Raw genomic sequence first — 21952 nt, 5'->3', positions numbered from 1 at the left:
GTGTACATGAAATATAGAGATATGACCGATAACTACCCTATACATATAACTTATGATAAACCGTAAATAATAATAATTATAATAGTAACGATATCTAGCTTATATGTATCAGATATATATACGCATATATATCTAACAGTTACATCACCCCTTGGGAGGAATACAACATAAATAGGAGATACATAGTTGTAACAAGACTTCAAACAACACAACGTCAAATGAATACACATCTGACTCCTTTGTTAAGATTCCTGTTTCCGCATAAAGAGGATCACAGTACCAGGCGTTCCGACAACATTCGAAACAAGAAACAAGAACTCTTGATTTGTCGGCCCAAGTCTAGACAATCCAAAGTCCGATACTTTAGCTTCCCAGAACTGATCCAAAAGAACATTTGCGCTCTTCACGTCTCGGTGCAACACTCGTTGCTGAGTCTCCAGAGGATTGAGAAGGTACTCGAGTCCGCGGGCTGCCCCAACGCATATCTTGAGGCGTTGCACGCACGTGAGAGTGTTGCTGTTAAGATACTTTTCAAGACTTCCATTCAACTCATACTTGTACACAAGTATCTTTTCATCCGCCTCGTCAGAAAAGCCTATGAGAGATAAGAGGTTTTTGTGACGAGCATCATTATCTCAGTTAGAAACTCATGTCCACCTTGTCCGTGTTTCTGTCTAACTGTTTTATCGCGACGGTTATGGGCCGGCCGTCCCTTTCCGGTATCTCTCCTTTGTAAACTTTACCGAACCCACCGACTCCTATGAAGTGGTCAGAGCCAAAGCTATTGGTAGCTAGCTTTATCATATCTAGTGAGATTTTAAGGTGCTCAAACTCTTTCACCAACGCCATAATTAACAATAAGCTTTATGATTGATTTTAGAAAGATATAAAGTTTGAGATAATGGTGTATACATATGAAGGTATTTATATTAGACCATCCGTAGTGGGGCGTGATTTTTAAAAAAAATTACAAAATAACGCCCCATAACGCCGCCACCCCCATTACATGGGGCGTTATATTTAAAAATTTTTGAAAAATTTTGTCCCCAGCGTTATTTTAAAAACGCCCACATGCATATTAGGTTGAGAATGTGGACTTTGACTGGCCAATGGGGGCTTTACATGTGTAGGCTTCTTTTTTTTTTTTTTTTTTTTAAATCCTTTTAAATGATTGGAAGGGCATTATGGGGCATTATACCCACTACACCACTTTTGCTATAATGCCCCCTTGCTGACTAGGACGCCACATGGCGCAAAACGCCCCATGGTGGGGGCATTATAGTGTTCTACCACTACACATAGTCTTACTAAACTCCTGATCATCTTTGCACAAGATGACTTCAGAACCGTACTACGGGTAGAAAGAGGACCGTTTACTTTTGAGTTTTAACTTTGATAGAACCGTTTGCTTCCAATGTTGGTTAGGTTTTTTTATAGTTGTGTATCATGTGTTCATGCATGTGCGACGAGTTAACGAAAATTAATACCTATCTGGATGTTGTTACATACCTACGTATCTTCAATTATGGTAAGAGTGTGCCTATTGGCACACTAAAGTGCCTATTGGCACACCAAACCCTAGCAAAATTTAGGGTTTATCTACAATACGCAGCGTATTGGGTTAACCCTATACGCTGCGTATTGACCACTACGAAGCGTAGATAAACCCTAGATCTCAGTGCCTGATAACCAATCATTGCACAGAAAACAAGGTTTGTCTATGATGCGTATTGATCCATACGCATCGTATTGTCTTTTACACAAATGGTCCCTCTTTTTTGATACGTTTACAATTTGGTCCCTGATCTTTCCATTTTTACAGTATAGGTCCCTGATGTTTCATAGATTGGCACAAATGATCCCTGTCAGGGACTATTTCTGTAAAAACTGAAACTGAGGGACTAATTTTGTACACCAGTTAACAATACGCTGCGTATTGGTCAATACGCAGCGCATATAAAACATCTGGAAAAATGGGGTCATTTGGGTGGGTTTGAAGTATCAAAAGTTTACCAGTTTTATATACGCTGCGTATTGACCAATACGCAGCGTATATGACCTTCCTTATACGCTGAGTATTGACCAATACACAGCGTATTTGTTAACTGATGTACAAAATTAGTGCCTCAGTATCAGTTTTTACAAAAATAGTCCCTGACAGGGACCATTTGTGCCAATCTATGAAACATCAGGGACCTATATATATTTTCGACGCTCGTTAGGGACATACGCGCCTTACGGTTCGACTTCGACTAAATAATAAAAAAAATGTATATTTTAACGACGAACTTAGTTTCGACGCTCGTTAGGACCGTACGCGCCTTACGTGCGTCGAAACTAAGTTCGTCGTTAAATTATATTTTTTTTTATTATTTAGTCGAAGTCGAACCGTAAGGCGCGTAGGTCAATAACGAGCGTCGAAACTAAGTTCGTCGTTAAAATATAAAACGACGAACTTAGTTTCGACGCTCGTTAGGGACCTACGCGCCTTACGGTTCGACTTCGACTAAATAATAAAAAAATACATATTTTAACGACGAACTTAGTTTCGACGCTCGTTAGGGACCTACGCGCCTTACGGTTCGACTTCGACTAAATAATCAAAAAAATATATATTTTAACGACGAACTTAGTTTCGACGCTCGTTAGGAGCGTACGCGCCTTACGAGCGTCGAAACTAAGTTCGTCGTTAAAATATATATATTTTTTATTATTTAGTCGAAGTCGAACCGTAAGGCGCGTAGGTCCCTAACGAGCGTCGAAACTAAGTTCGTCGTTTTATATTTTAACGATGAACTTAGTTTCGACGCTCGTTAGGGACCTAGGCGCCTTACGGTTCGACTTCGACTAAATAATAAAAAAAAATATATATTTTAACGACGAAATTAGTTTCGACGCACGTAACGGACCTACGCGCCTTACGAGGGTCAAAACTAAGATCGTCGTTAAATTGTATTTTTTTATTATTTAGTCGAAGTCGAACCGTAAGGCGCGTAGGTCCCTAATGAGCGTCGAAACTAAGTTCGTCGTTAAAATATAAAACGACGAACTTAGTTTCGACGCTCGTTAGGGACCTACGCGCCTTACGGTTCGATTTCGACTAAATAATAAAAAAAATATATATTTTAACGACGAACTTAGTTTCGACGCACGTTAGGACCGTACGCGCCTTACGAGAGTCGAAACTAAGTTCGTCGTTAAAATACATATTTTTTTATTATTTAGTCGAAGTCGAACCGTAAGGCGCGTAGGTCCCTCACGAGCGTCGAAACTAAGTTCGTCGTTTTATATTTTAACGACGAACTTAGTTTCGACGCTCGTTAGGGACCTACGCGCTTTACGGTACGACTTCCAGAAGTTTATCTATACAACAAAACACTTTAAATAACCTGCCAGAATTTTTTATAACCTGCCTGAATTTCAAAATATAACATTTCAAAATATGTGAAACTGTTTACACCGAAGTTTGATATATACATAACAAAATACATAACAAAGTTTGTCCATACATAACAAAATGATAAAATACTACTGCTGCTGCTCCTGATGCTGCTACTGCTGCTGCTGATGCTGCTGCTGCTGCTGATGCTGCTGCTGCTCCTGATGCTGCTGCTGATGCTGCTGCTGCTGCTGATGCTGCTGCTGCTGCTGATGCTGATCCCAGTCCGCATCCGCAATGAAGGGTAGTGGAGGTAACCCGTCATGCTGTCGCTGCTGCTGCTGCTGCAGCGCCGCAGCCACCCACTCTAACAAATAATTGTTTCTTTCAACGTTTCGAAGCTGCCGCTCATGTGACGGGTCAGGACCGGGCCAAACATGGCGTGGGAACTGGGGCGCCCCGTGTGGTCCACGTGGCTGTGGTGGCTGCGGAAGAACGGCGGCCGGCTCATGCGGCTCCGGCGGCTCCGGATCGCGCGGGGGATAAAACAGAGGGAACTCTTCTGGCAGTTGTGTAAGCTGGTATTGCGTGCCGTCCAGTTTCTTTAACCACTTCCCGCATGGAAAGTCTTTGGTAATATGCATCCCGTTTACTGTGTTCATCCCCATCCGCTTTGGCTCTGTCGCCGGGCCTACACGGCCGCGGTCGTTCTCCGGATGATAGCCCAACGAATGGGCTATCTTGGTCACGTAGGCGCCGCCGAATAGCATTCCGCGCTCCTGTCGATGATGCGCGGAGGCGAAATACTGCGCCAACCCGTAGGCGAGAGCGCACGGCCTCTTGTATAAGAGGCAATATAAAAAGAACAAGTCACCACTCGTACACCACTCCCGGCTTTTGTTTCGAGCAGTGATCGAAGTGGAAATCATCTTGTGCAAATACCTGCATAAATGGAAACCAGTAAGTAAATAATAATCAGACGACATCGATTAAATGAGGATAAAAAAAACAATATATTTTTGACTCGTTAAGGATTTTGACGCACGTAACGGACCTATACGCCTTACGAGGGTCAAAACTAAGATCGTCGTTAAATCATATTTTTTTTTATTATTTAGTCGAAGTCGAACCGTAAGGCGCGTAGATCCCTAACGAGCGTCGAAACTAAGTTCGTCGTTTTATATTCTAACGACGAACTTAGTTTCGACGCTCGTTAGGGACCTACGCGCCTTACGGTTCGACTTCGACTAAATAATAAAAAAAATATATATTTTAACGACGAACTTAGTTTCGACGCTCGTCAGGACCGTACGCGCCTTACGAGCGTCAAAACTAAGATCGTCGTTAAATTATATTTTTTTTATTATTTAGTCGAAGTCGAACCGTAAGGCGCGTATGTCCCTAACGAGCGTTGAAACTAAGTTCGTCGTTAAAATATAAAACGACGAACTTAGTTTCGACGCTCGTTAGGGACCTACGCGCCTTACGGTTCGACTTCGACTAAATAATAAAAAAAATATATATTTTAACGACTGTAAACGGGCTGCCGGTTTAGACGTCGTTCAAATGCCGGTTACAGTTCGACTTCGACTAAAAAATTAAAAAAATATATGTTTAAAAAAATTTGGTTAAAATGGTCCTTGGAGTTTCAAAAATTGACACAAATGGTCCCTTTTTGATATATTTACACTTTGGTCCCTGAAGTTTCATTTTTTTACAAAAATGGTCCCTGATGTTTCAAAAATTGACACAAATGGTCCCTAACGAGCGTCGAAACTAAGTTCGTCGTTAAAATATAAAACGACGAACTTAGTTTCGACGCTCGTTAGAGACCTACGCGCCTTACGGTTCGACTTCGACTAAATAATAAAAAAATATATATTTTAACGACGAACTTAGTTTCGACGCTCGAACGGCCTACGCGCTTTACAAGCGTCAAAACTAAGATCGTCGTTAAATTATACTTTTTTTATTATTTAGTCGAAGTCGATCCGTAAGGCGCTGTAAGTCCCGTTTAACCGGATCTTTCAATGATATCAAACAACACCAAGTTTGTGCGGAATCCAAACTTGATGTGATTCAAGAACAAATCGAAAAATATGAAACAACGAACCGAAAATATGGAAACGAAGAACAAACCGAATCACCTTCAAACTTGCACACGATTCTATTACTTTGACAAGCAAAATCGTCTGGTACAAGTTCACCACCAATTGCCTCTCTCTAACTAGAGAAATTGTAACTATGAATGTCCAACCCTAAAACAAGTTGTAAACTTGTTTATATACTAACTCAAGCCCACTTCCCTACATGGGCTCCCCTTGGGCCTGCTTGGCCCACATGGCCTAAAGCTTGGCCCAAGTGACCTATAAAGGTCCAAAACCTAATACTAACTAACCCGGTACGACCCAATTCGTAACCATAGCCCGTTGTGCTAATTTGATGCGTCAGTCTCACACTTCAGGGCCTAACAATCTCCCCCTAGACTGATGCCATCAAATTGTCTTCATAACTTGAATTCAGCAACGTCTTCAACGAAATCTATGGTTGACACTATGCTGCAGATGTTGTGGAAGTTCTTGACTTCTGAACTCTCAGCACTGGGTCTCTTTCTTCAGATTCTGTGGTTAGCTTCATATCAGGATCTTTATCAGCATTGCTTGAAAATCTTTGTCAAAAAGAATGTGAGAGGAGGATTCTCAACAGCTCTTTTCTTCTTCAGTCTTTTTCTTTCAAGCAGGTTCACGGTACTTCTTCAAATGCACTTTCACTGTCAGACGGCGTTTCGTATCCGGTTCTTCTGACTCAGGTACATCTTGTTGTTGTGATGCTTCAGACTTCTTCAGCAACTAACAGCATCTCAGTCTTCATCAACCCCTGTTCTTGATTGAAATCAAGTTCTGCACATGCTCACAAACTCATAAGCAAACATTTCTTATGCAACAGGGAGAGTACCACATGAACACTAGGTACATGAAATTTCACAATTTAAATTCTTTCAACTTTTGATGATCAGTCAAATCTTCAAGAACGGTTATATTTTTTTAATTTTAAGAAAAACAAATAAACACACTATTTTTGGATTTTTGAATTTTTTTTAATTTTTTTAATTTTAAGAACTAAAACAAATAAAAACTCAAAATATAAACAACTATCATAATATACAATTACAATTGCAATGGGATCAAAATTCGTTCTCAGGCAGACTAAGGAACACTTTTCAGTACGAACCTAATCAAACTGGTCTATGCGATTGCCAATATGTTTGTCCACTTAAACTTTAACACTCAACTTTCAATTTTCAACTTCGTGATATGCTTAATATAATATTATACTATTATACCTGTGTGTCCCATTCCAAGGCATACCCCCGCGATCAAGGTAAGCACAACAATTCATCGTAGCAGGTGAGTATACTGTTGTCATCCTTTAAGATATCTTGACAGTGTCTAGGTCTGCATATAATCTGTTTTATCATGTTTTGATTTCTTAACAATGAACACCCAAATAAATACTAATCAAATCTCGGAAATGTAAACAACACACTCTATCATGCAAGTATTTTCCCTACCACATATTTCACAAGTCCAATCCAGATTTCTGAAATCTTAACTGGGAATAGGTTGAGAAAAGAACAGAATAGATCTTTAGCAGAGATGGTATAATATACAAATCAAATGAGTTTTTCTCAATTTGATATAGGTTTATTGGGGTTTCTTTTGGGCACTAGAGGGCCTCTTTCGGGTGTTTAGATCTACAGCGCGACAACGTACAGCTAGGTCAGCATGTATCTGGATGCAGCAGAAGCTGTCGTTGCCTAGCACCTCCAGGTCAGCATGTATCTGGATGCAGCAGAGGAGGTACACGACTTTTTCAGAGAAGATTTCAGAATCAGATCAAAATTGTGTGTATCGGGAAAACATACAGACATTCAAATAGAAATGAGCTAATTCCAAGTGACTTTCTTTCCTGGGGTCATGTACAATTTTAGTTCTAAGCAGAAGGACAGCCAAGATATCCCCGGATGATTCAACAATATAAAGACCCGAAACCTCAGATGTTGGCTATCTATCAACGCAAGATTTAAGACCATAAAATCATACGCCGTTGGTATGTTACCCACATGGTACATAGTTTGTTATGTTTATATCACTTAGTATCTTTTATCATGTTGAGCGTCAAGCCTATCGATATATCGCAGTAGATCCTAGTCTTTTCAGCTATGGCACCTTACATGTGTTAGTCAAACCCTTTAACACAAACATTTATTTCACTTCCCATATCATGCAATCTTTCTTTTTTGGCTTCTTCATTTTTCTAATGTTTTTGTATTTTTTTCATTTTCTCCCCCTAAACACTATATATGTCTCTCTCTCCCCCTAAATTTGTGCATAAATCTTGGATTTTTGCGCAAATTTACCCTTTACAAGAGAAAGGACACTTTATATACAAGGTTATAAACTAAGAAAAAAGAGAGAAAAATATTTTTGCTTAACCGTTCTATCATCAGATTGAAGACTAATCAAAATCATATCAAAGTACTGAATTTAAACGGTACCTTTTGCTGATCATTACTTACTTCTCTAATCTCCTCCAAAGGAAACATATCATCTGTAAAAAAAATTTGAACTTTTTGCAACAGTGAAATGTTACCCGTTTTATCTCTGGAACAACCGCTATCAACATTCCAGAGATTGTCAACAGCTCCTCCTTGGTTGTTCCTGAAAAGTAAGGAGATTAGTAAGACATGGGTACCCAGGCCATCGTGGTCCTGGGATTTCCTGAAGCATCAAAATAAGACACTTCTTTTAAACACAAGTCCCCTTTTGTTTCAAAGATTGGAGACATTGCTGCTTTTGATTTGGGTTTCCAAATCTGTTTCGGTCTAGCAAACGCATTTGTTGCCTTCTGTTGAGCAACTTTAACTGGTTCAGGTTTGTTAGTTTTGAAAACAGATTTTTGTTCCTGAACAGCTTTGCGTTTGTTTTTAGCAGCGTTCCAATCCCCATCAGAAGGTTTAACCTTAGGATTCACATTCTTCATTGCCTTAGGTGATGATACCTTCATCGGCTTAGAATGGTAGTTACCCTTTGGTGTAACCCTCTGATTTTGCACATAATAGGGTACGTAGGGACGATTTGTGCAGTTTCGAGCTATGTGACCAGCAATGCCGCAATTGAAGCATGTTTGTCTCTTCACATAAAAAGCATTCTGATCAGCTTGTGTAGCTCTTGCAGGCCCTGAAGGATGAACCGATCCTTTCTGTGCTTGATTTTGTTGCACATTTCTTGCAGACGACGATGAATTTGGATGTCTATACTTATCATTTGCAGGGACCTTCTGTGGTTGAGATTTCGTTTGATTCTTCTTGTTTTGATTATACTGCAGATTTTGTTTAGAAATCTCACCAGTCTTTCCAAAAGCTTTGTTAGCACAATCAAATGCATATTTTTCACATTTGCCATTACTGACTGGCTTAACAAAAGTATTTTTCACATTACGGGCCTTTTGAGGACTATTGCTGCCCGTTGAGGACTGTGGAGAGCCTGCTTGTCTTTGATGTTTAGGCTTTTTCTTTCCGCGTCCTTTACTTGCTTGCTTCGGCTCTTGTTGCTTGATCTGAGCCTTTTCGTCACTAACAGAAGGTTTAGACTGTTCAGCTTGCGCATTTGGAGCCTTGGTCACGTCAATCTTCACTTCTTCCTTTGACGAATTTTCAGCACAAGTCGGTTCTGCACATGACATCCTTGAGCTGAATTCACCAGAATCAACTGATTCCAATTTCTCAGAATCAGCTGCTTCAGGTGATTCGCGTTTGGAATCAGACGGTTCAGCCGGCTCATTCGTTTCATTTGCCGATCCAGTCTCTCTAACACAAGCATCAACGTTTTCACCCAAACCATCAGGCCTGACATTCTTCAACATAGATTGCAAAAATGAGCCAAAAATGTCACACACATGAGAACTTGACGCTTGTTCATTTTCAACGACACCTTCAACTTTAACTTCATCTGCAAGAGAAGACGAAGCATTAGGATCAAAAGTACCCTTGGAAACAATATTTATCGAAGGAGTCGCTTCTTTATCAACAGGTCTGCTGTTGATTGATGACTTATCAGTTTTAGGACCGTAAGTCATCTTGTTCTCATTCATTAATTCCTCCTCAGTCATGGGTAAGTATGTGTAATTGTCATTGTAAGGAGGAGGAACTTGATTAAAACCCAATCCCAACCCTTTTCTTTTCTGGTATGCTAGCTGTTGATCACACAGGTGTTTGACTAATTTGCTGGAAGAATCAAATTTTTTAATGTTTAGCTCATTTATTTGATATCTATCTCTGATATCCTCCAGTTCCTTAGTCACATCGCATAGTTTTTCTTGAACCATGAAGAGTTGGGCTGTTTTTACACTAACATCATCCTTAAGTTTGATGATGTCTTTTCGCTGAGCTTCAATTTTATCTTTATAAAGCTTTTCATTCTTTGATAAAGTAAAATTTTTATTTTTTATGTCGTATTCTTGAATCAACTCAGCATTGTTTAACCGATATGCCTCATTTCTATTTCTACACTCAGGAGTGCAAAATACAGAAAGTATCTCTTCACGCTCACGAGTAACTTCTTGAGCCATGGGTTTGTTAAACATAAATGCTGAATTTTGTGATGAGTCAGCATTGCCATAGGATTTGATAAGAGAGATCAGCTCATCTGACTTCATTTTGTAACAGTTGCCTTCGGTTGTCACTATTATCTGATTAACATTCATTAACCAACTACAGTTCCCTTTTATAGCCTCCAGAAGCTTTCTGTTGCTCACGCGAGTAGGCACCACCATTTCTGCCTTTTCCATTTCAGAGAGTAGTTCAGTAAACCGACCTGCAAGAGCTTCTATCGATTCACCGTATAAGTAACTGAATCCTTCGAATTTCTGCTCAAGCATCTCTCTTTTTGAAGACATTTTAAGATTTGATCTCCCAAAAAAATATGATCTATTAACTATTCCCTCAACACAATCTCAAGCGAGAACCCGTGTACTCGCTCACTCAAAACCCTTTGCACACGAATCTAGCCCGCTTTCTGAACCGTACCTCAAAACCTGTCAAAACCGTTATCACAAACAAACACACAAACTCCCTTTTTTTATTATTATTATTTTTTTATTTTTTTTATTTTCTTTTATTTTAAGTTACTTTAATAAATAAAGGTTAATTATTATTATTATTATTAGTTATTATTATTAATGAAAATGTAATGATTATCTAATGATTAATATATTATTAAAACCAAATGATGAAGTAATAATGAGTTAATGATTATTATTATTATAACTATAATCAATAATAAATCCTAAAGATGTCAGTCTTCTACGTTCTAAACGACAACAGCAACCGTAATTTCCAAATATACCCCGTCTGACTTATTCTTCGATTCAAAATAAACCCCGGAGAATATAGACAATGATAGTGAAGGTGGTTGACGTAGGAAGTAGAACGACGGTGATGGAAAGAGGTTGTCGCCGGAGCTGATAAAGATGACCGGAGTACGATGATCAGATGGTTATGGGGATGACGGTGTACGGTGATGGAGGTCGGAAGAGACGTCGGAGATGATAGACGATGATGATGGCGGTGATCGACGGTAAGCGGCGATGGAGATGCAGGTTTCACAAAACAGTAAGATGATGATGAACGGCGGAAGATGATGATGCGATAACGAACTGACGGTGATGAAGATGACCCGAGACCTTATAGACAACACCCGAAACCTCTGTCTCGGAATGAATACGGCGACTCGGAACCGATGTTGCGACTATGGAGGTTGCGACTCGGACCGATATGCGAGATGATGATGAGTGATGAAGAAGATGACCGTTAAAGATATCAGTGAAGAATATGGACGGTGATGGTGTCGGAGGTAGTGATGAACGATGAAGGTGGATGAACGAAGGAGGTGACCGGAGATAGTTGCAGGTTGTGGCGGATGTGCGGAGGTTGATGATGGACAGTAGGAGGTTAGCGATGATGGTGATTAACAATGGTGATGGCCGGAGGAGGTTAGCGATGATGGTGATTAACAATGGTGATGGCCGGAGGAGGTTAGCGATGATGGTGATTAAGAACGGTTCAAGAAGAACGGGTGTTGTTTGAGATGGTGAAGATGATGACGTGGTGGAGGAGTGATATATGGTGATGATGGATGATGAACGTCTGAGTTGGAGGTGATGACCACGAACACGAGAACAATTGATGATGAAGTTGACTGGAAACAGGTGACTCGAGATCAGGAAGACGATGAAGGATGTTGATTGCGACTGGTGTTGAACTCGGTTGCGACTCGTAATGGTGATATTATAGAAATGATTGCAATTATAGAAAACCTCCTCAATTCTGATATGCTTTGATATGGGAATTTAAAATTTGAAAATTATAGAAATCGTTTTTCAAAACACAACCTTTAAAAGTCAAAGAATAATCACGAAAATCTTGGGATTTTGATAACTTTGGAAAGATAATAATGAATCCTTTAAAAAATTTCAAAAATTTTCGTTTATCTGATAACAACTTTCAAAACAAATCAACAACCAAAATATGGTGATTTTAGATAAAATTTCGATGAACACTTTGAAGAACGTGAAGAACGCGAAAAACGAAAATTCTAATTCTTGAATATTTGATATCACACCGAGCCTAGAAATAGGTTCTAAAGGCTCTGATACCACTTGTAAGTCCCGTTTAACCGGATCTTTCAATGATATCAAACAACACCAAGTTTGTGCGGAATCCAAACTTGATGTGATTCAAGAACAAATCGAAAAATATGAAACAACGAACCGAAAATATGGAAACGAAGAACAAACCGAATCACCTTCAAACTTGCACACGATTCTATTACTTGCACACGATTCTATTACTTTGACAAGCAAAATCGTCTGGTACAAGTTCACCACCAATTGCCTCTCTCTAACTAGAGAAATTGTAACTATGAATGTCCAACCCTAAAACAAGTTGTAAACTTGTTTATATACTAACTCAAGCCCACTTCCCTACATGGGCTCCCCTTGGGCCTGCTTGGCCCACATGGCCTAAAGCTTGGCCCAAGTGACCTATAAAGGTCCAAAACCTAATACTAACTAACCCGGTACGACCCAATTCGTAACCATAGCCCGTTGTGCTAATTTGATGCGTCAGTCTCACACTTCAGGGCCTAACAGGCGCGTAGGTCCCTAACGAGCGTCGAAACTAAGTTCGTCGTTAAAATATAAAACGACGAACTTAGTTTCGACGTTCGTTAGGGACCTACGCGCCTTACGGTTCGACTTCGACTAAATAATAAAAAAAATATATATTTTAACGACGAACTTAGTTTCGACGCTCGTTAGGACCGTACGCGCCTTACGAGCGTCAAAACTAAGATCGTCGTCGTTAAATTATATTTTTTTATTATTTAGTCGAAGTCGAACCGTAAGTCGCGTAGGTCCCTAACGGGCGTTTAAACGGCTGCAAACGCAGCCGCAAACGGCAGCGATTTCGCTGCCGTTTGCGGCTGGGTTTGCAGTCGTAAACGGGCGTTTAAACGGCTGCAAACGCAGCCGCAAACGGCTGCGTTTTCGCTGCCGTCTGCGACGGCATTTGCAGCCGTAACCGGGCGTTTAAACGGCTGCAAACGCAGCCCCAAACGCCTGCGAAATCGCTGCCCTTTGGGGCTGTGTTTGCAGCCGTTTAAACGCCGGTTTACGGCTGCAAATGCAGCCCCAAACGGCTGCCGGTTTAGACGTAGTTCAAACGCCGGTTACGGTTCGACTTCGACTAAAAAATTAAAAAAAAAATATGTTTAAAAAAAAATTCCGTTTAAAAAGAAATTTGGTTTAAATGGTCCTTGGAGTTTCAAAAATTGACACAAATGGTCCCTTTTTTGATATATTTACACGTTGGTCCCTAAAGTTTCAATTTTTTACAAAAATGGTCCCTGATGTTTCAAAAATTGACACAAATGGTCCCTAACGATCGTCGAAACTAAGTTCGTCGTTAAAATATAAAACGACTAACTTAGTTTCGACGCTCGTTAGAGACCTACGCTCCTTACGTTTCGACTTCGACTAAATAATAAAAAAAATATATATTTTAACGACGAACTTAGTTTCGACGCTCGAACGGACCTACGCGCTTTACGAGTGTCAAAACTAAGATCGTCGTTAAATTATACTTTTTTTTATTATTTAGTCGAAGTCGATCCGTAAGGCGCGTAGGTCCCTAACGAGCGTCGAAACTAAGTTCGTCGTTAAAATATAAAACGACGAACTTAGTTTCGACGTTCGTTAGGGACCTACGCGCCTTACGGTTCGACTTCGACTAAATAATAAAAAAAATATATATTTTAACGACGAACTTAGTTTCGACGCTCGTTAGGACCGTACGCGCCTTACGAGCGTCAAAACTAAGATCGTCGTCGTTAAATTATATTTTTTTTTATTATTTAGTCGAAGTCGAACCGTAAGTCGCGTAGGTCCCTAACGGGCGTTTAAACGGCTGCAAACGCAGCCGCAAACGGCAGCGATTTCGCTGCCGTTTGCGGCTGCGTTTGTAGTCGTAAACGGGCGTTTAAACGGCTGCAAACGCAGCCGCAAACGGCTGCGTTTTCGCTGCCGTCTGCGGCGGCATTTGCAGCCGTAACCGGGCGTTTAAACGGCTGCAAACGCAGCCCCAAACGCCTGCGAAATCGCTGCCCTTTGGGGCTGTGTTTGCAGCCGTTTAAACGCCGGTTTACGGCTGCAAACGCAGCCCCAAACGGCTGCCGGTTTAGACGTCGTTCAAACGCCGGTTATGGTTCGACTTCGACTAAAAAATTAAAGAAAAAATATGTTTAAAAAAAATTTCTGTTTAAAAAGAAATTTGGTTTAAATGGTCCTTGGAGTTTCAAAAATTGACACAAATGGTCCCTTTTTTGATATATTCACACTTTGGTCCCTGAAGTTTCAATTTTTAATGGTCCCTGATGTTTCAAAAATTGACACAAATGGTCCCTAACGAGCATCGAAACTAAGTTCGTCGTTAAAATATAAAACGACGAACTTAGTTTCGACGCTCGTTAGAGACCTACGCGCCTTACGGTTCGACTTCGACTAAATAATAAAAAAATATATATTTTAACGACGAACTTAGTTTCGACGCTCGAACGGACCTACGCGCTTTACGAGCGTCAAAACTAAGATCGTCGTTAAATTATACTTTTTTTATTATTTAGTCGAAGTCGATCCGTAAGGCGCGTAGGTCCCTAACGAGCGTCGAAACTAAGTTCGTCGTTAAAATATAAAACGACGAACTTAGTTTCGACGTTCGTTAGGGACCTACGCGCCTTACGGTTCGACTTCGACTAAATAATAAAAAAATATATATTTTAACAACGAACTTAGTTTCGACGCTCGTTAGGACCGTACGCGCCTTACGAGCGTCAAAACTAAGATCGTCGTCGTTAAATTATATTTTTTTTATTATTTAGTCGAAGTCGAACCGTAAGTCGCGTAGGTCCCTAACGGGCGTTTAAACGGCTGCACACGCAGCCGCAAACGGCTGCGTTTTTTCTGCCGTCTGCGGCGGCATTTGCAGCCGTAACCGGGCGTTTAAACGGCTGCAAACGCAGCCCCAAACGGCTGAGGGTTTAGACGTCGTTCAATTTTTTACAAAAATGGCTGACGGTTTGATATATTTACACTTTGGTCTCTAAAGTTTCTATTTTTTACAAAAATGGTCCCTGATGTTTCAAAAATTGACAAAAATCAACTAAATAATTAAAAAAAGAAATTTTGTTTTAAAAAAATCTGTTTAAAAAAAACTGTTTAATAACTAACGTACCTGAAGAGCGGATCCTCAATCAGCGTACTCCTCCCCTTGGATTGGTGGTGGTCCCAATGACCGATGTCCGCGATCAGATCCCAAAACCCTAATAACGTGGGTTTATCAACCATTACGAGCCCCTGTTTACACGAATGTTTATTAAACGTTAAATTAATATTAAATCTTAAATGTTATATATTAAAAATAATAATAATAACAATACAAAATTTGTGTTAAACGTACCTTCGTATAAAGATCCGTAGCGATCTCAGCCTCCGTATACAAACCGCTATGCACCGCAAACTGTGCAAGTGACATTTCGCGCGCCTGGCCAGCCATGCGAAAAGAAACCTCGGGCGGGGGAGGAGGCTGCGCGTGGTCCACAACCTCATTTGGCCGACGAGGATGAAACTTGAACGACGACAGAAACTCGACTAGTATCTCCCTGTAGGTCGGCGTAAACGATAGCTCAAATAGACGATCCCACGGTGAATCAACGGGAACAAACCCCCGCACCCAATCTTCAACCTCGAGCTTCCGGAGGGTTTTCCAAGAAACCGCAAAATGTTCACCAATATGCATCTTCCGAAGCTTCTCGCAACGGAGAGCAGCCTCGGACTCCGGAGGAAACTCCAAATACGGGTGATTCTCTAGAGGATCCGGCGGTGGACGCGCCCGTCGTTTCCGCTGCGGCTGCTCCGGAATATCTCCTTCTAAATCCATTTCCTCCATTTTTCTGTTTAAAAAAAAACAATTTAAGTTTAAGTTTAAAAAAAATATATATTTTCTGTTTAAAAATATATATTTTCTGTTTACACAGCAAAACCATGGCACAAGTGAAAGCATAAAGAAATTTTAAATGTTATTAGACTAGTTATGTACTTAGTTGTAACTGTTATAATCTTGAAGGTATCAATGTAATATCAAACTCTGTATATAGAACACCTATTCAACTCTGTTATATTTTTAGTCAATCTACACAACCTTTTTGGTCTCGTATGGTATTAAAGCTGATCACCAATTGTTCTCACACTCACACTGCTGCCACAAAGCCTAATTAACTCATTTAATATCAGTTGTTACTTCTATATTGCTCTGATTGCTACTGCCCTATTCCCAGATCTGTTACTTCCAATCTAAGTGAAGTTCACATTTAATATTAGCTGTGCAGCGTAATCAGGCACTGCAGAAGCGTAACGATGGGGCTGTAGTCTAGGCGCTGACCCATATCAGCTGTGCAACGTAACCCAGTGTGCAGCCCCTTAACACTCCATCTGTCTACAGTTGCAGTTGTGCAGCGTTGTGCAGAACGAACAGCAGCTGTCGTGCAGAACGAACAACTGCAGTTGTGCAGTGTTGTGCAACAGTTGTGCAGCATTGGCCAGTACAATGAAACCCATTACAATGAAACCCAAAAATATAGCATCGAAACAGTTAATACATGCCAAATATACCAACTGACCAAAAATATACCATCGAAACAGTTAATACATGCCAAATGACCACATGTAATAACCTGTTAAAAAAAGAGTAAATTAAATAAATTAAGAGAATGACTAAATTACCCCTCTTTAAACTTAGTATTCTTAGGGTATTAGTCATTTTGGATGGATTTAGCAACTTTTTTGAAACCTCGGTGGTTCCTATGAGAAAAAAACTATTTTTGGATGGATCTAGCAAATGTAAACAAACGTCAGGGACGATTTTAGCAATTTACTCTAATAATAAATATAATGATATTTAAGTGTCTTAAATTACATTTGAATTGTTTTTGTCAGCTTAATGCAACCATTAAGTCATTATTTGCATACTCTAATTCACTGTAAACCCTAACTGAAGCAGTCACCCTCTAATTCACTATAAACCCTAATCAAACAAATCAAACAAACACCCCTAATTCACTGTAAACCCTAATCAAACAAATCAAACAAACATCCCTAATTCACTGTAAACCCTAATTTACCTATGATACAGCCCTAATTTACGGATAAAATACTAAAAAAATCAAAATTAGTTAAATAGGTTGAGTATATACCTCGTTTATACTTCGAATTCGCGTGTATACGGTCGGAAATACGTAGTCGCCTTCGTAGGGGTTCGTAGAGGTTTTGTGTGTGTAATTTGGGGAAGAACAGAGATGCGTAGGGGTTTTCCTGATTTAAATCAGAACCTATACGCATCGTAGAGGTCCATACGAAGCGTATGCAAAAGTCTTTTTCTTGTGAAATTACCATTTCGCCCTTCTATCAGTGCTATACGGGGCTTAATATAAGGGCAAAAAGGTCATTGTCGACCTTTATATACGCTCCGTATTGAGCTCTACGATACGTATATAAAGGTCATCACAATGACCTTTATACCCTTCTGTATAGCCTATACGAAGCATGGGTAGAAGGGTATAAAGGTCATTGTGATGACCTTTATATACGTATCGTAGAGCTCCATGCGGAGCGTATATAAAGGTCCGAAAATGACCTTTTTGCCCTTATATTCAGCCCCGTATAGCCCTAACAGAAGGGCAAAATGGAAATTTAACATATTTATATTTTCAAACTTTAATTTGGGGGGAAAATTGTCCGCCTTTGACATACGATGCGTATTGATCAATACGCTGCCTTGGTTTTGGTCATTTTACCTTTTTACCCTTGTTCTGAGGCTAAAGGAAGCCAAAAACAGGGGCTTTATTGTCATTTGGTTATCATACGATGCGTAGGGATACGCAGCTTATAGGTCCATTTTTTTTTGTGTTTTCCTTGGTTTGTATTTAGAGAAGCTAAAAATAATACAAAAATTATGTTTATAAAAAATTGAATTATAAATTATAAATTAAAAATTAAAAATGAATTAAAAATGATATTATTTGAATTATTAAAATTAAAAATGATACAAACTTTATAAATTAAAAAATTTCTACAATTTACAAAAATACAAGTTTCCGCTTAATCTTCGATAACATTTAAACTCGGTTCTCTGTCTTTGTCTCGGTCTGATTTAGGATGCATTAACTCATAGTAGTGCTCTAACCGCGGTCTATACATTTCTTCCCACCGTTTCGCAGCTATTGATCGATGTGCCGACCACAACGGGTTCATTAAAGGCATGGGGTAGTCTCCTTCCAACTTAGCATGTATGAAGTGTCCCCCGTGAACATGTACAAGCGTTATCGCTTGAGGTCGTGGATCTAGTGGGGCATCCGTTAATGCGAAGATGGTAGAGCTCCATTCAATGCTTAGCACGTGGAGGACAATATTATACCTTTGCGCTACGAGAAGCCCTACCTGGGGCATTTCCATCCAGTGACTTTCATCGCACCCTTTCACTGAATGCCATTCGATGCTGTTACGTATTCGTTTAAAGTCTCCTTCGCTATATGTTTCGAATACATGCTTCCAACACGGTTTGTTATGGTCAATCTCCAGTAGTAAATCTCTTCGAATATTGGGCCATGCGTGTTTCGTAAAACCTAACCCGACAGCCACAGACCTGTACCCACAATGACCGTCTGGGGTCACATCTTGTATACGCGATATGTAAGAGCGAAACTCTGGTGGAATTTGATTCTTAAACCTCTTAATGCATAACAAGTGCTCGTCCCCCTTTATTAATGGAAAAACCTTATCATCCCGCGTCTCCTTCTTTTTAGAACTTGCTGAACTGTTTCGTTGCATTTTAGGTTTTTCAGACTTCACAAACGAACCAGTTCCACGAGAGCCCTCTGACGGTACGTATGAGCTGTGTCGGGGTAAATCGTACCTATGTTTGGGGGAAGCGGTATATACGTTGCTTCCTCGCCATAGGAGCTGTATCTCGCAGCTTCGTCTAGCCTCGCAGCTTCATCTAGCCTTTCTTGTACTTTCTTTGATGTAGGCCGACCGCGAGTATTTTGCTGGACGATCGGTGGTTTCTTGGTTGACGATTTCGGGGTGAAGACCGCTTTTATCTTTGAAAGCATACTCTTTTGCTGAACGGGGGACTGCGCCTCTAAATGTTGCCGCACATTATTGAGCTCTGCTACAATATCGACCTCCTCGTCTACCAGTTTACACGGGAGCAAGTCAAGCTTACGCCAGAATACATCTATGTCGTCGAGTTGTATTATACGCCCTGCACAGTTAAGTTAATACGGTGTGAGAAACAGCTAAATCGTACAAAATAACAAAAGGTTTGTTGTTTTAATATTTTTTACTTGTACGTTTGTAGTTTCCAGCCTACAAGCACACGGCAATCCTTTGCTAAGCCACATATGGCAACCACATGATGCGTTAAGTTTCCGCAACACATCCATCTTCCTCAGTAGCTCTTTTTCCAGCAAATCAAGTGCTTCATGGGAAACCTTTCCACGTAGGTTGTCCAACATTCGGTGTCTGTGGTGGTTCATCGTTTTTTCGATGCTCTCAGTGAAACTTGTTTGTATTTCATCGTACTGAGTTTCAACTATATCAATGATGCATCTTGCTATTCGCTCCAATGAACTCCCGCGCGTAATGTATCTTTTTAAATTTGCGTGCTGGCTCTCAACTCTGTTGGTGGTGCGCTGACCAAAGTTGCGACACTTATCGGTCCACGCATAAACGAACATTTCTTTATAGTCTTTGAGCCAGTTTTCGTAGACGTAATCATAGACACCTGCAAAAATAAAATAATGAAATGTAAAAGCGTGTGTAAAATATAATAGATTGGGTGAGTCGTTTGTTGAAGGAACACTTACTTTCTCGGTTGGCAACCACGAGTCGGTTATACATTTTCTCCAAGTTGTACTTGTACATGGGCTCTGATGAAGATTCGCACAATGTCCGCCAGTACGACATAAATTTCCCCCAATCTTCTTTGTCGAACCCTTTCTTGCACTTTCTAGCTATATTTTGTTGGATGTGAAAGTGGCATAGAAGCCTGGTTGCGTTCGGGAATACTTTAGAACACGCGTTAATTAGGGCAAGCTCCCTATCCGGTTAGTGCGTTGCTTTGTGTACGAGAGGTCGTGAGTTCAAAACCGGTTAGGGGCCGGTTCCTTAAAGAGGAACCCCCCTTTTTTCTGTTTTTGGCACTTAACTGGACTAACTGAGTTCTCTAACTCAGTTAGTGGTCCCTTGTATTAAATGCTAACCTAGTTAGGATATAACTATGATTTAACTAACTAAGTTAGGTTTAAACTAACCATTTTAACTAAAAATCAATTTCATGATTCTTTTATTTATTTACAATACTAATTTATTTAAAAATTTTTTTATTAATTTAATTATTTAGAAAAGAAAAATAAATAGTTTATTAACTTAACTTTCTTAACTTGTTTATTTACTAAATCTTATAATTATTTGTTTTAACTAGACTAACTAGTATTTTAACAATAATAACAATAATAACAATTATTATAATTATTTTTAACAATAATAATAATTATTATAATTATAATTACAATATTTTTAACAATAATAATAATAATTATTTTAATGTGATACCTCATTTACTTGAAATGGATTGCCCGGGGTAGATGGTTCATAAAGTGATGTGTTACGGGGCTCATAACCATATCCACCATGTTCTTCGTATCCACCGTATCCGCCTTCACCCCAGATCTATCGTATCCAATGTATCCACCGTAGCCCCCGTATCCACTATAACCACTGTCACCCCCATATCTATTGTATCCACTGTATCCACCGTAGCCCCCATATCCACTGTAACCACCTTCACCCCCGTATCCACCTTCACCACCGTATCCACCTTCATCCCCGTATACCCCATAACCCGGATACGATTGCTGCGTCGGGTAATATGGTTCATGAACAGGTGCATTCTCAGCACCGTATCCACTTTGTTGCACGTACGGAGATTCATATCCGTATCCGTAATCTGGACACACTTGATGCGCCGGGTAATTTGGTTAATCAACAGGTGGAGTGGGAGTCTTGTTCAAGTATGGCAACTGTGTTTTTTGATCAACAGGGACTCCAGACACAACCTCCTCCTCCTCCTCATTGGCAGCATTTGCTCCCCATGTGTCGTTAGAATAGCGATTACCGAAATAATTATCCTTCCAAAATGATGACATTTTAACAAGATTGAACCAAAAACTAACAATTCTTTAGTGAAGAAGAAGATGAAAAGGAAAGCACGGTATATTGAATTGAATTTGATGGGTAACAGATATGAATGGAGGGATAAATAGACTTTCATCTGACATGTCAATACGCAGCTGATGTGTGAAAATGTGTATATTAAATTCGAACAAGTTTTAAAAATGGAATCACAACCTAAACCACACACAATCGGCAAGTGCACCGGTCGCAGTGTAGTGTAGATGGCAAGACCGGATATCAATCCATGGACACTATATGCAAACTCTAGATACTGAACCTCTATCGAATAAGTAGTCAAATTTTTAGATTTGTTTTGAGTGATTTTGAATAATTAATTAACAACTAAAATAAGCAAGAAAACGTAGGAAACAAAACGAGCAAACGAAGCAAACACGTGAGCAAATTGTGATCAAATATATATGAGATAAAGGCTACCTAGGTGTCGAATCCCTAGAATCTTGCAATGCTAACGTGACAATGATAACGGTTAAATATCTATTTCCCTCGACTGACCCCCCGCTAGAGATGTCCCAAACAAGAAAGCAAGACTAAATGTGAAGTGCTAGAACGAACAGGCTCGAGCTATCGATACCAAATCCTACGAAAATAGAATCCTTTTGACCTCAGAGACAATAATGTTGAGAGAGAATCCCACAATCGCAAAGC

At 39.9% G+C, this 21952-nt stretch overlaps 1 protein-coding gene across 1 annotated transcript; it reads right to left on the bottom strand.

Annotated features, from left to right (window-relative positions):
• Positions 1-242: 242 nt before the first annotated feature.
• On the bottom strand, positions 243-4047 carry LOC118479529 (probable serine/threonine-protein kinase PBL6). Its single transcript, XM_035974085.1, has 3 exons — positions 3698-4047; positions 648-862; positions 243-595 (listed from the first exon to the last, which is right to left on the bottom strand). Exons 1-3 carry the CDS (start codon positions 4045-4047, stop codon positions 243-245), a joined length of 918 nt encoding a protein of 305 aa, XP_035829978.1.
• Between the last annotated feature and the right edge of the window lie 17905 nt (positions 4048-21952).

The sequence above is a fragment of the Helianthus annuus genome, chromosome 6, assembly GCF_002127325.2.
Source record: "Helianthus annuus cultivar XRQ/B chromosome 6, HanXRQr2.0-SUNRISE, whole genome shotgun sequence".
NCBI classification, from domain to species: domain Eukaryota; kingdom Viridiplantae; phylum Streptophyta; class Magnoliopsida; order Asterales; family Asteraceae; genus Helianthus; species Helianthus annuus.
Note: the sequence above shows the minus strand (reverse complement) of the source record. Positions and strands in the feature narration are given on the sequence as shown.